The sequence below is a fragment of the Acinonyx jubatus genome, chromosome D4, assembly GCF_027475565.1.
Source record: "Acinonyx jubatus isolate Ajub_Pintada_27869175 chromosome D4, VMU_Ajub_asm_v1.0, whole genome shotgun sequence".
Classification (NCBI taxonomy): domain Eukaryota; kingdom Metazoa; phylum Chordata; class Mammalia; order Carnivora; family Felidae; genus Acinonyx; species Acinonyx jubatus.
The window spans coordinates 24,414,769-24,428,009 of record NC_069391.1 but is presented as its reverse complement, the minus strand read 5'-3'; the positions used below and the strand labels follow the sequence as shown (position 1 = coordinate 24,428,009).

General features: G+C 40.7%; 1 protein-coding gene across 2 annotated transcripts in view; it reads right to left on the bottom strand.

Moving 5' to 3' along the window:
• Positions 1 to 13,241, bottom strand: part of ELP1 (elongator acetyltransferase complex subunit 1) — a 57,255-nt gene that overhangs the window by 27,638 nt on the left and 16,376 nt on the right. Inside the window, exons 11-22 of one of the 2 annotated variants that reach the window (XM_015074173.3) lie at positions 11,775 to 12,005; positions 10,545 to 10,715; positions 9,654 to 9,753; positions 7,314 to 7,496; positions 4,704 to 4,810; positions 4,279 to 4,382; positions 3,100 to 3,153; positions 2,910 to 3,015; positions 1,959 to 2,074; positions 1,553 to 1,626; positions 743 to 821; positions 566 to 645 (exon numbers count right to left, since the gene is read on the bottom strand). In XM_015074173.3, coding sequence (XP_014929659.3) covers positions 566 to 645; positions 743 to 821; positions 1,553 to 1,626; positions 1,959 to 2,074; positions 2,910 to 3,015; positions 3,100 to 3,153; positions 4,279 to 4,382; positions 4,704 to 4,810; positions 7,314 to 7,496; positions 9,654 to 9,753; positions 10,545 to 10,715; positions 11,775 to 12,005 — 1,405 coding nt within the window. Of the gene's footprint in view, positions 1 to 565; positions 646 to 742; positions 822 to 1,552; positions 1,627 to 1,958; positions 2,075 to 2,909; positions 3,016 to 3,099; positions 3,154 to 4,278; positions 4,398 to 4,703; positions 4,811 to 7,313; positions 7,497 to 9,653; positions 9,754 to 10,544; positions 10,716 to 11,774; positions 12,006 to 13,241 lie in introns of both variants that reach the window. The other variant, XM_015074172.3, reaches the window with a different exon arrangement.

Sequence of the window (13,241 nt, the reverse complement as noted above, 5' to 3'; positions counted from 1 at the left end):
ACAGCTCAGAGCCTGGAACCTGCTTTGGATTCTGTGTCTCCCTCTCTCTCTCTGCCCCTCCCCTGCTCATGCCTGCTCTCTCTCTCTCTCAGAAATAAGTAAAAACATTAAAAGAAATTTTTTTTAATTTGCCTTAAAAAAGGTGAATGATGGATAGACAGATGGTAGATCATGATAAAGCAAATATAGGAAAATATCAACTGCAGAATCTAGGTGGGGGTATAGGATGCTCGCTGGACGTCTCAACTTTTCTTGTACGTTTAGAATTTTTTAAATTGGAAAAAAGTCATTGCAGAAAAACACACCATTTGACTTCAATTTCATATACACCTAAAAATAGTCAATTATAATTCTAAAGGACACATTTTTGAGTCTTAGTTTTAAATAGGCTATTTTTAAAAAGAAGGAAAAAGAGCAAATATCTACTATCAGTGGCATGTTAGACTTATAATGATTAAAAAATACCAAACAGAAGGTTAATTTTTTTCCTGTAGCTATTTATGTTTTATTTCCAAAATGAGATAAATAATGGATATGATACTCATAAATCGTTCAAAATACTTACTTCAATTCTGTGAAAAACAAATTGATATGATTTACAGAATCTATCTGTCTTATGAAGGTTTCCACATTTTCAAGAAATACCTACCAAAGACAAAAAAAAGGACAAAAAATTTTAGTTCCAATCACGTCAGTTCAAGTCTCAGGTAAGCTAGAGTTAATATCAGATTCAGAAATTTACCTTCGGGTTATGGTCATGGATCAGATTGAGATTAATTCTCAATTTTCTCATGCATTCAAATGCTTCTTTAAACATAAGTCTGTGAAGAGACATAATGAATAGACATGTCATTTTACAAAGACTAATAACCTTCCTGGATCCAACATGTTTTCATTATGATACAAACCAGTTATAATTAGATTACAGTCCAAATGCCAAACAACTACCACTGGACTTCCGCTCTCAATTCACAGAATGAAAAATCAGGTACCAGTTTCACTTACCTTCTTCACTTAACTTAGTCCCCATGGCAGTCTGAGGACTACTTCCCCACATACACATGATAGACAATCATCATAGAACTTAGGTCTACCTCTTTTAGCAAAATGTTAGTAAAGGTCTTTCTAATATAAAGTTTTCCCAAAATAAACTCAGACAATGGATCATTTCCTTCACAATAGTGTCTCAGGCATTTGTGGGTCAAAGGCCCCTCTGTACATCTGCCCAAAGCCTTAGGCCTTCTGCCTGAATAAATACACACAGACAGTTTGGTGCACGATTTCCCTGGGTTCGCGGGCCATCTAAAACCCATGTGGACCTCCTCAGGCTAGGAAACCCTGTCTTGTATGATGAGTCTCACGATTCTTCCTACTAGGAATATTTATTGCACCACATAATATTAAAATCAAAGTGTGGGGGAAAAAAGCCTCTGAGAATCTGAAGACATGTGTAATTTCATACTTTCATGTTTTAAAAACTTTAATAGAATACATATTATGTTCACATATAAGTCATAACAACAAACAAACTAGTCATATACATGGTTCTTACTTGTCCAGCCACTTCCGAATCTGAGCTAAAACCAGAGCTCGATGATGAACAACTTCTAAGTTTCCCCTTGGCATCTTAAAATAAATAAATCAGAACAGTAATGTTTTTAATTTAAGAGAAAAAATTTAAATACCCAGGATATACTATTTCACCTAACTCAACTCTTCACAGAGAACTACCACGATACTATAAAATGCGCACACTTCCAGCAGAATCTAGTTGTGCTCAGTAGTTATTTTGACTTCCAAGAGAAGCTTCCCTTTTACCCATGCTGGGCACAACCTGTATCAACAACCTTTGTATAAAGCTAACAGAGAATTCAGCAAGGAATGGCCTATAGTAAATTATTACAAGTGTAAGAGTATCTAAAACACAACCAGAAACACAGCCAGAAAAATGAGCTTACCTGTAATATAAGCTTGGTATCCTGGGGCACAACGGTGACAATACGTGAACCCCTCTCCACCTTCCGCAGAGATTCCCCTTTAGAGATGTGGTTGTTGCTCAGACCTGCATGTAATGCTAAAGACACCACTGGCTAAGCCATGAGAATCACCGTCATGACAAGTCACTTTCCATTTACTGCAGTTGAAACTGAACATATTCTCCAAACTATAAGAAAGCAATTAACAACCACATCCCTTTGCTCTCCCACTCAACCACAAAACCGGTAGCCTACCTAACAAACAACCTTATCCCTGGAACTTGCCCTCTCGTTCACAGAGTCCTCGTGCATATTCACATACACAGCTTCTCAAATGATTTAGAAAACACAGGGAGGACTGGGCAGCTTCTCTATGCACATTATCAGTACACTATAATCACATCTGTGAAATTCCCAGTTTTCAAGTTGGAAGGAAAGAAAACAAGGGGAAGTTTTCTAAAATAAGGAAAACACACAAACAGTAGGGGGAAGGGATACGTGGAATTCAAGAAAAAATGGGACAGTTTCCTACAAACCACTAGATAGAGTCTTTCAGATATACGATGGAGGGTGGCCACAGTGAGCAAAGGAAGATTACAAAGAAGTGACAGCCGGCTGTATCTACATGGTAACTCAAAGTACAACACTGGATTAGTTATATACTCCTGAGAGCAGTTTTGTTTAATTTTACAATGTTCTGGTTGAGGAAAGACCTCCTTCATTGGAAGTCTTTGCTAACTGGCATAGAATACTGAACTGAGATATTGTGTTGTGATTAGGGGCCAAGTATATGAACTCTAAAGGTTTGCTCACAGTCTAGGACTCTATGATAAAAAGCCAAAGTAAGTGGTGAACTTTAAAGTCATCAAGGCTTCAAAGGGCAGAAGATATTAGAAAAGGGACTATTTCCTAATTTATACACTGAACACTTACTGTTAAATGAAGCATCTCTCAAGCAAAAACACAGGCAGGTATGGGAATGGGTTGTCAACAACAAGAATTCACCATATACAGCAAACGATGTGATATTTGAAGCAACCTACAATAAGGCAAAGGGGAAAGTTAGCTGTATTTCTTGGAGCCGACAGTAAAAAGGATCCTGCACCAAACCCAGCCTTGATACCTCAGTGTCACTGATGAAAAAGCGGCATCTGTCAGTCAGACCAAGGACACATTCCTGCAAAGAAACAAAATTGAAATTACAAACAATTCTAACCCAACTAGTTAAACCTGATTTGTCTATCACATAGTTCTATTGCCCTGTGGCTTCACCTCTAAGTCCACGTCATCAAGACTGAATACAGACACCTGAGATGGTGAATACAGACTGAATACAGACACCTGGCTCAGGGCAAAGTGGAGCAGCATGCCATCCAATCCATCAGCAAGCCCCATATTCCCATCTGCTACATGTGTCTCGACTAGATCCCTTTCTGCTTGTCACCACCTCCTCTCCAACAGTCCGTCCACTCTCGGCCCATTCCTACCTACTCTCCACTGGGCAACCAGAATAACCTTTCAGAGCATGAAGCAGATCATACCATTCCCTGATTAAAAACAGCAACAATTTTCCAATCTTTGTGAAATAAACAAACCCACACTCCTATCACAGCCTATCACAAAGGTCCAGCCACACTGCTTCCACTCGGTTCCCTGAATAAGCTGGGCTCTTTCCAAGTTCAAGGTGCATGCAGTTCCTTCTCCCTGGAACACTCTCCCTTTCCCAGGGACAGAGATTTCTTTCCCTTCATACCTCAGCATGTAACCCATGTCAGAGACGCTTTCCTGTACCATCTTCTGTTAGCCCCCAAACCACACCCTGGTCATTTCCTTCATTCTCTTATCAGAGGGGATAGTCATACCCACATTGATAGATTACAAATTCCAGAAGAGCAGGGATTAGTTAGCTGTTTTGTTCTGTAACCACTGTATCCTATCATCTGCCATAATTATAGACATTCCAATATTTGATGAATCACAACCCACGTAACACTATTTTCGAGATTACATTTCTGTTGTCCCCAAACAGCATTTAATAAAACTAACTCTGAATTATCTACACAACAGGGCATAAAAGTCTGCCAACTGCATTTTTCTATCTTTTAATTCATACCCCCGAGGAAAGGAATCAGCTAACTCCTACATGTCAGACAATCTCTTAATTCCATTTCATAGATGAAGAAGCTGAGGCTCAGGTACTTCTCACTGTTGCCCTGAGAGTAAGTGGAGACTTTTACCTAATGCCATCATTTCCTGGGCCACTGTTCTAAGTGGTAAGTCCTTCTGCTCTGTGTTCACTTACCTCTCCTCCAATCATGGCCAATTCAGTCTGTGTGCAAGGATAAGGAAACCGAACAGGAAATCCACTAGGGTTCTTCCATGGTTCAACAGCCAGAGAGGGTGACTCTGCAGGATGGGCAGCTGAGGTTTACAAAGAGTTGGTATGCTCACTGTAAAACACTGTCACATCAATACTTGCTGGAACACTTAACATGCAATTTGGATCACTTTCCAAGTGTATTTTGGAAACTCATACAATACTCCAGTCCATTACAGGAGAACACAGAGGGAGAATATACCTGCCAATTCCACTCTACAGCTTTGGGTTTTCCAGGATAGTTAAAAGACCTAACAGTCAATGCAGCACTGACAAGTAACTCACAAGTAGACATTCTCAAGAATTAAACATTTATCATAAACACGCTTTCCTCACATTCTGATACTCACCCCAAAGGTACTTAAGCATGTGGCCACCAGCCAGCTGCAGTGCTACTGACTTGGTCTTGGAACTGCAACACAGACTGATTATGACTCCATCCACTGCCACAGATGAACTGACAAAAGTAAAAAAAAGGGGAATGGGGGTGTGAACAGACTACTTGATTCTCAAAAGTAGTAGCATTTCACTCATTTTGCAAAATGAAAAAAGAAGTAATTTCCCTTTGGGCTGCACTGCCTATTTCAATACAATATATACATAATGCATACACACAATGATAAATACTGCAAGCAGGGGCCCACATAAATTACCTGTCACACGACACTGTTTTCCACAATGCCAATAAGCTAGGTGTCTACACTGTGAGGTCATCACTCCCATCTGGCAGCAACTTAATACAATTTATAACAACTTAATCGCCTTCACTGGACATGCATGGTATCATTTCTGTCTCCTTAAAATATACATTGCCTTAAATAAAGCAGTGAATCTGTAGAAAAATGAGTATACTCAATATCTCTTATTGCTATCATATTCATTCATGACAGTCTGTGGGTCTTCATTAAAGGGAAGAGGAGAATCTGTTACTATCATTATGTATTTTCCTGCGTCGATGAACAGAAAATAGACATGTCTGGACAGAAGCAGAAGAGAACAATAAAACCAAATGTTGCTGATGCTAACATTTATTCAAAGAGTTTTTAGCCAATCTACGAAAAACTCAAAATGCCCCAAATTTTGTGAGGATAAATTATCTGTGACTGGGTTAAGAGAAGAGATTCTGGAGTGAGAATGAATGGGACTGGATATAGGCTCTACCTGCATGATCCCAAGCAAGTTACTTAACTGCTCAGTGCCTCAGTGGTCTCAGCTGTAAAACACGGGTGCTAATGATACACACTTCGAAGAGGTAACGTCATAAGTAAGTGAGTTACTGTAGGTAAAGCACTTAAAAGAGTATCTTTTGCAAAATACAAGCTACAATAAATGTAAGCTATTAAGACCTGTAAGCTGATTGAGGAACTTTATATTCCCTAATGACAGTAATATTTTGTATGAAGAGAATAGCCTTTTTTTGAGAAACAGAAGTCAAAGCAGCACAGATATATTTTAAATGACTTCTCATTTCTGTACAACAAATGAGATGACCTAGCTTTTCCTTCTAGGAGCTAATGATAAAGAATTTCAGGGGCGCCTGGGTGGCTCAGTTGGTTGAGTGTTCGACTCCTCATTTTGGCTCAGCTCATGATCTCACAGTCATGAGATCGAGCCCCTGCACTGACAGCACAGAGTCTTGGAACTCTCTCTGTTTTTCCCCAACGAGCATGTGCACTCTCTCTCAAAATAAATAAAATTTTTTTTAAAAATTTCAAATTTGGAGAAGCAGAAATTTGTACCATTTAGGTATTTCTGATGTAAAGTGCCTTGTTTTTTATTACCTTATTTTTTATTAAGTTTTTATTTCAATTCTAGTGTAGGTAACATAGTGTTGTATTTGTTTCTGGTGTACAATGTAGTGACTCAACAATTCCATCACCCAGCTCTCATCACAACAAATACTCTCCTTAATCCCTTTCACCTATTTCACCCATCCCTCCCATCTGCTCTGCTTTTTAAACGTAAGCTCCTGGCTACCTATGAGTGTTGCATATAGCTAGAACATATCCTTTATACAGACATATTCATAAAAAGCTTTTTAAAAATATGAAGCACTTTTAGTCAAAGGTTAGGAGTTAATGACTACCTTATGTTTGTGTATACTGTAAGGAGAGGTTCCTAATTTTGCAGCAAGGGTTTCTAGAATTAAAATCTAACCAGGAGACCCTGAATTACAAATGAGTCTGAGGAATAATATCAATTTAGGCTTATTGTGCCAAGTTTTGACACTGGAAGCCTGAGGATTCTTGGAGCTGTCAAGGCAACACCATCGACCTCACAACAGGGCTTGCGTTACAGAAAACAGCACCCATTAAATGAAACCTGTTTTGAGACACAGATGCAGTCTGGAATCAAAGCAAAACTCAGGGGCCAGGAAGCAGTGAAATTTAGCAAAGAAAAACAGACACTCTCTAATAGTAAATGCAGTCAAGCACCAAAAAGAACATATAGATGAGGAAGCCAGAAGAAGCATCTTAAAGTCACTATATTAAACGAAGCACACAGATATAGACTGAGACTGGGTGGCTTGGTAGGGTAAGCATCCAACTTCGGCTCAGGTCATGATCTCACAACTGGTGAGTTCCAGCCCCACATCAGGCTCTGCTGTTAGCACAGAGCCTGCTTCGGATCCTGTCCCCTTTGCTCTCTGCCTTTCCCCGGCTTGCATGTGCACATGCACTCTCTCTCTCTCAAAAATATATAAAAACGTTTAAAAAAATTTATCGCATCTTACAAAAGGTTCTGCCCCATCTATTGGTATTTGCCCTATGTTTCACCACTTCTTGATACACATTAAGGTTTGTATTTTGACATGACTCAAAACTACACTTAACCCCCTTGCTAAGTATATTTAACAAAGTTACTGCCCTTAACCTCACCCCCCAGAAGTCAGAAAAAGTCCTATACTCAGAAAAGACACAAACATAACTCTGTGTGATAACAGGGAAGTGCTACAATACCTAATACTGAGCTGTCCGGGCTCATCATCTGTCACAGAAGGCATCACAGTCAGATGGTGAATGACAGACTGTGGGCTGGAGTGACTGTGGCTTACAGCCAGGAAAACATCTTCCTGAATCCAGGTGAGAAGGCTGAGCTTCAATGGGTTTACTTCTTGATCTTCACCATTCTCAAACTGAATTCTGTTTTAATATTGAAGAATATCCAACACATAAATAAAACTTTAATATCACTGAGATTTTCCTAAATGAAGGAAGAATGAACCACCTGCTCACAGTCAACTAATTTGGAATGACAAAACCTGAAGTAATGCCAAATATTACAAAATCCAAACAGTACAAAATCCAAACATAATTATGTCTCCCTGGCTTAAGAATGTTTCTCGGGGCGCCTGGGTGGCTCAGTCTTAGCATCCGACTTCGGCTCAGGTCATGATCTCACGGTCCGTGAGTTCAAGCCCCACACTGGGCTCTGTGCTGACAGCTCAGAGCCTGGAGCCTGTTTCAGATTCTGTGTGTGCCCCTCTCTCTGACCCTCCCCTGATCATGCTCTGTCTCTCTCTGTCTCAAAAATAAACGTTTAAAAAAAAAATTTTTTTTTAAAAAGAATGTTTTTCTATTTACTTAGATTTCTTATATTGAGATCTTTATATTGAAAAGAATACTTCAGGAAACTGACTACACAAGAAAATTACCTGCCCTAGGCCCTAGAGTAACAAACCCCAGAGGTTGTCCACTGCCACCACTTATTAGCATTCAAACAGGCTCCAGCAGATATCTGGGTCTCAGTAGGGTGTGTTATTTTTAAGTATTTCACATCAAAACGACTAATTAGCCTGAAAGATGGTATCTTGGCTTCTAACACCTTCCTCCTGTAGCATAATACATCAGAGGAGAGCACGTTTTTGCCACATCAGGCAAGAACTCGTAATGGCTACTTATCCTGCCTTTTAGCTAAAGTGGCAAGTCCTCAGCACGCACTGAAGAAGCTAGATCACTACCCTGCTCTTCACACCCAACCAGCTCTCCCTGGACTCAGCCCCTCCACTGTGTTCTTCCCCACACAGGGGCCTTCCCACCTCTGGTTCCCACCAACACGTTTCTGCCCACCATAGCCAATGTTCCTGCACCATCTCTGCCAGTCCTAGCCAGATCTGTTCTTTAAGGACCAAGTATTCAAGTCCTTCATAAAATCTTCTAAATGACGTGGAGCTATCCTTCACTCAATTTTTAAAAATGATACTATATTCTAAATTGTCACACTGGGGCACCTGGGTGGCTCAGTCGGTTAAGTGTCCAACTTCAGCTCAGGTCATGATCTCATGGTTTATGAGTTCGAGCCCCGCATCCAGCTCTGTGCTGACAGCTGGGAGCCTGGAGCCTGCTTCAGATTCTGTGTCTCCCTCTCTCTCTGTCTCTACCCACTCAGCCTCTGTCTCTCTCTCAAAAATAAATAAACATTAAAAAATTTTTTTAATAAAAATAAAAAAATAAATTGTCTCACACTTCCAAGTTTGCCTTAAATCTGCCCTCAAGTGGTTTCAATTCTGTGAAATGAAATAACCCACATAAATGTTCTTCGAAAATTACTAAGCGTTATACAGACAGCCCCCACGTTATACACATTTATTAAACATATTGCATATATTTAAGAGAAATATTACTTATTAAATTCAGCTACTTATTTTAGCCTGTTTATTATTCCTATTAACTTACAAATAAATGGTCTCAGGAGGCAGTATTTAGTAATTCAGAACATGGGCTTATTAAATAGAATAATCAAATCCTGGATTCTCACAGAAGTGGTATTATAATTAATAATTGGCTTCAGGGTCATCTTACAATGTCTACAGTGTACCTGAGATACCTAGTTATACCCAATCATTTATATTACTGTTTCAGTGGGAAAATGCATTCTGATTTCCAACCCGGGAGACTCAAAACACAGCAACCCAAAGTTCTGGAGTGTGGGATGCGACAAAGACAGACCGCATTCAGTCTGCCGTGTGGTAACAACACGGGCCCCCTCACGCATGTAGGCATATGCAGCTCGGCCCTATCATCCTCATCTCCATCTTTACCGTGTGGTTTTCCCTGGCGAGCCAAGGGTTGTCAGAGGAAGTGGGTTCTAAGCCAGCTAACAGCTTGGCTCCACAGTCACCCATTAGCATATGGCATTCAGATATCCAGGTAACTGACTTCCCGAACCAGAATGAAAAACCAGGGCCCAGGGGTTCAATCTACTTGTTCCACTCAGCTACAGGCACAGGTTAGTAAGAGTAGGCTGAATTTAGAACTAAATGCTGTTCTCGTGGTCCAGGGTAATTAAGAACAACCTACTTGTATCTCTTTTCCAGATGAGGTGTTCCAAGAGAAACTTTAAATCCATTTCCACCCACAGCTCCCAGTTTCACTGTAGGGTCCACACTTGGACTATCACCTAGAAAACAAAAATGCAGACACTATCGTAGTAAACAACACACATTTTCCCTGGTACTAAGGGTACTGAATCCTCATTTAATAGGTTCTAGAAGGTAATCCACTTTAGCAATAAAGCATTCTAGAAATAACATCTCAACCTCTTTCTTAAATCTCTGCATACCTTTCAGGCTGGGGATTCAGGATGCTTTGAAAACAGGCTATAGTATCACGTGCCAGTGTAATTTACAGCATGCCACTGAACTCACAAATAAAAAAATCAAGAGAGCAAATAGAAGCTGGCAGCAATGGGACTGTGGAAGGGCAAGTGGATTAGAAGCTAGAACACCTAAGCTAATGTCCTTGTCCACTCTTGCTCAAGCAAACTGCAAACATGCTGGCATTCTCTTCCCTCCCCTACAGAACAGAAACACCCCAGCTCTGACACCACTCATAGGAAGGCTGTGAGATCAACTGCAAGTATGTGAAAAAGGCTATGAAAACTGTAAAATGTGATAAAGATGCATTAAGATACTACGTTACTTCCAGGGTTGAATGCTACTGTTAAATAACTAACTTTTCAAGTTCAACAAGCAAAACGAATTGCTTTTATAAGCCAGAGTAGGATTAACCCCCTCCCATTCCAAACCCCACAAGCCAATTAGATATCATCATAATAATGACATTAATCGCAAAACTTCACAATTTTTAAAAACACTGGCAAGGCACCACCAAGGCAACACCATAGTATAATCTGCTTTTGTGTAGAAGGAACTTGGTTCAGAACATCTTGGTAACAGTTTTTGAACATACCACATTTATACACAGAAATCTGGTTACTGGCATCTAGGACCGCGAGGTCATTACTCTTCTGGGGGTGTGCAGAGAACATGACTTGATTCACAGGGTGTGGGAGCAGCAGCCGGTAGGTGCACATGGGAGGTGGAACTACACTCTGCCGGAAGACTGTCACCAGTACCCTGCCTGCGTGCGAGAGAGAAGACGAGATTAGGTAAGTGGATGTGTCCTTTGTAAAGTAAGCATCTGACAACACAGCACCACTATCTAATAACAGTGGTAGAAAATACACAGCAGTTTCTAAAAATGTTTGTGCTTTTATCATAAATAAACTTAAACACAGTATACAAGGAAAACTGAGTGTGTAACCTTCAGGCATGGAGCAGTCCAACTCTTGCAAACGAGGGCCAGGTGGCTAAGAGTTCTAGCTTGAAACCCAGGCCTGCAACCAAGCCAATGAACGAAGGGAATGATTCCCTTCCAAATCCTTGAAATATTCCCCTACATGTTTTCAATAATAAGTAAGACATACCTGATTAAGTCCTCTGTACAGAGCATATGATTGTAAAATCAGTATTAGGACTACTGATTAGAACAAATCAGAACTAATTAGAACAAAATTAACACACCACTGCACATCACAATCTTATCAACAAGTTTTCCTTTACGTTACCAGCGGTAAGTACACTGTCTATTGAAGTAACCCCTTCTTGCTCCAATTTCCTCCCCCTCATCAAACAAAATACACCAACCAATCCTCATACTAGACAGATATCTGTGACTTGAATTGAACATATTGGAGATTATATAATTAACAAATATTGTACCAAATAACAAAGCAACCCAAGTGGAATGGTGCAAGGATCAGTGTAAATCTGTGTCAGAGCAAAAAGGTAAGACTGACACACCCAATGCCACAAGATTACTGTTGTCGTCCTCTGTACCTGAAGTCAAAATGTTCAACGTCTTCAGAGGCCAGACAAGTAAATTCATGAAGACCATGGATGGAGTTGGGCTGGGCAGGGGTAAGGATGAGGAGGAAGGATTATGGTTCTCAGGAGAACACAAGCCCCCACTAGGGGCATTCCCATCCAATCAAAACAAAACAACAAATAAGTAAAAATAAACCAAACAACCAAAGCACCAAACAAATGAAAATTCTCCAGTTTTAGTCAAACCATGACATCTGCACGAACAGACTCAGAACGCCCTACAGGCTCATGGACACACTTTCCAGCTCCTTACTTCCATCAATGACAGCCACGTTTGCCATGTCGCTCGAATTATCTCCTGAGGTCCGGTCAGTCATCCAGTGCCAGTCATAGCAGAGGTAATGCCAGCCCTGACAGAGAACATGCAGCCGGTACGGGGTCACCAGGTCCCACATCAGAGACACCAGCTTGCTCTTCCCACAGGTGCTGAAGGGCAGACTTTGCTTGAGATACCAGTGGTAGTTCCCAACAGTCCAGAGCTGCACTGCAAGGGGGAGATGAGACGAAGGCCATCAGGCTGGAGGACCAGACTTCATGCCACTTGCTAGATGGGGAAGAATTTTTTCTTTTTCAAATGACCTTTCCTGCTCAGCCTCTTCATTAAAATCATAATATTAACAATAATAACTGTCAAAAAGTAGTTTTCCATGGGGATAAGCTAAGGTCAGAAGCACACATGTTCAGTTTCCCTCTACTTTCAAACTTTAGGATCATGAGGACAGAAAGGTACTAGGACAACAGTGCTTTAGTGAGTTGTTTTGTCATAAAGATTTAGAAAGAAGAAAATTTGGCAATTAGATTAAAAGTATTAAAATACTCAATCCTGGATGTGAGGGCGATCTGGCTGTGACATCTGTCACCCCATTGATTGCCAGGGTTGATTCAGCTGATCTGGCTGGCTCCGGTGTCCCCTTCCTCCCTCACCATTCCATGTGTGTCCCTCCCAAAGCTACGCACTCCAAGAGGACGACCTTCCCTGATAGAGGAGGACCGTTCTTCAGTCAAGGGTATATGAGTAGCTGCACTCCCCTGCTAGAACCTCCAAACAAGCTCTCAAGGTCCATTTGTAGGAGAACGTAGGGTAGTCAAGGTTCTAAGACTCCAGACTAACAGAAGACCATGGGGGAGGGGAAGGGGGAAAAAAAAAGTTACAGAGAGGGAGGGAGGGAGGCAGACCATAAGAGACTCTTAAATACTGAGAACAAACTGAGGGTTGATGGGGCATGGGGACAGGGGAAAGTGCGTGATGGGCACTGAGGAGGGCATCTGTTGGGATGAGCACTGGGTGTTGTATGGAAACCAATTTGACAATGAATTATATTTAATAAAAAAATAAAAATAAAAAATAAACCACTCAATCCAAGTGCACTAGATTACTATCACTATGCTGTTTTAGGCTCAAGACACTTATTATTTTCTTCCAGGCGCTTTACGTGCAGTTATGTCCACGGCTATCTGGTATTAAGCATGATTCAGCTATCCAAAGAAGATCAGTACTCATCCTTTATCAGCAATTATCCCTTCCAACATCTGTTAAAAGAATAAGACCTAATCCTGGGGTGGGAAGGAAATGGAGGAATGTTGGTTAAAGAGCACAAACCTTCAGTTATAACTTCAGGGGACCTAACAGACAGCATGGTCACCATAGTTAACGATCTGTATTGCGTACCTGAAAGTTGCTATGAGAGTAGGTCTTAAATGTTCTCACCTTAACAACAAC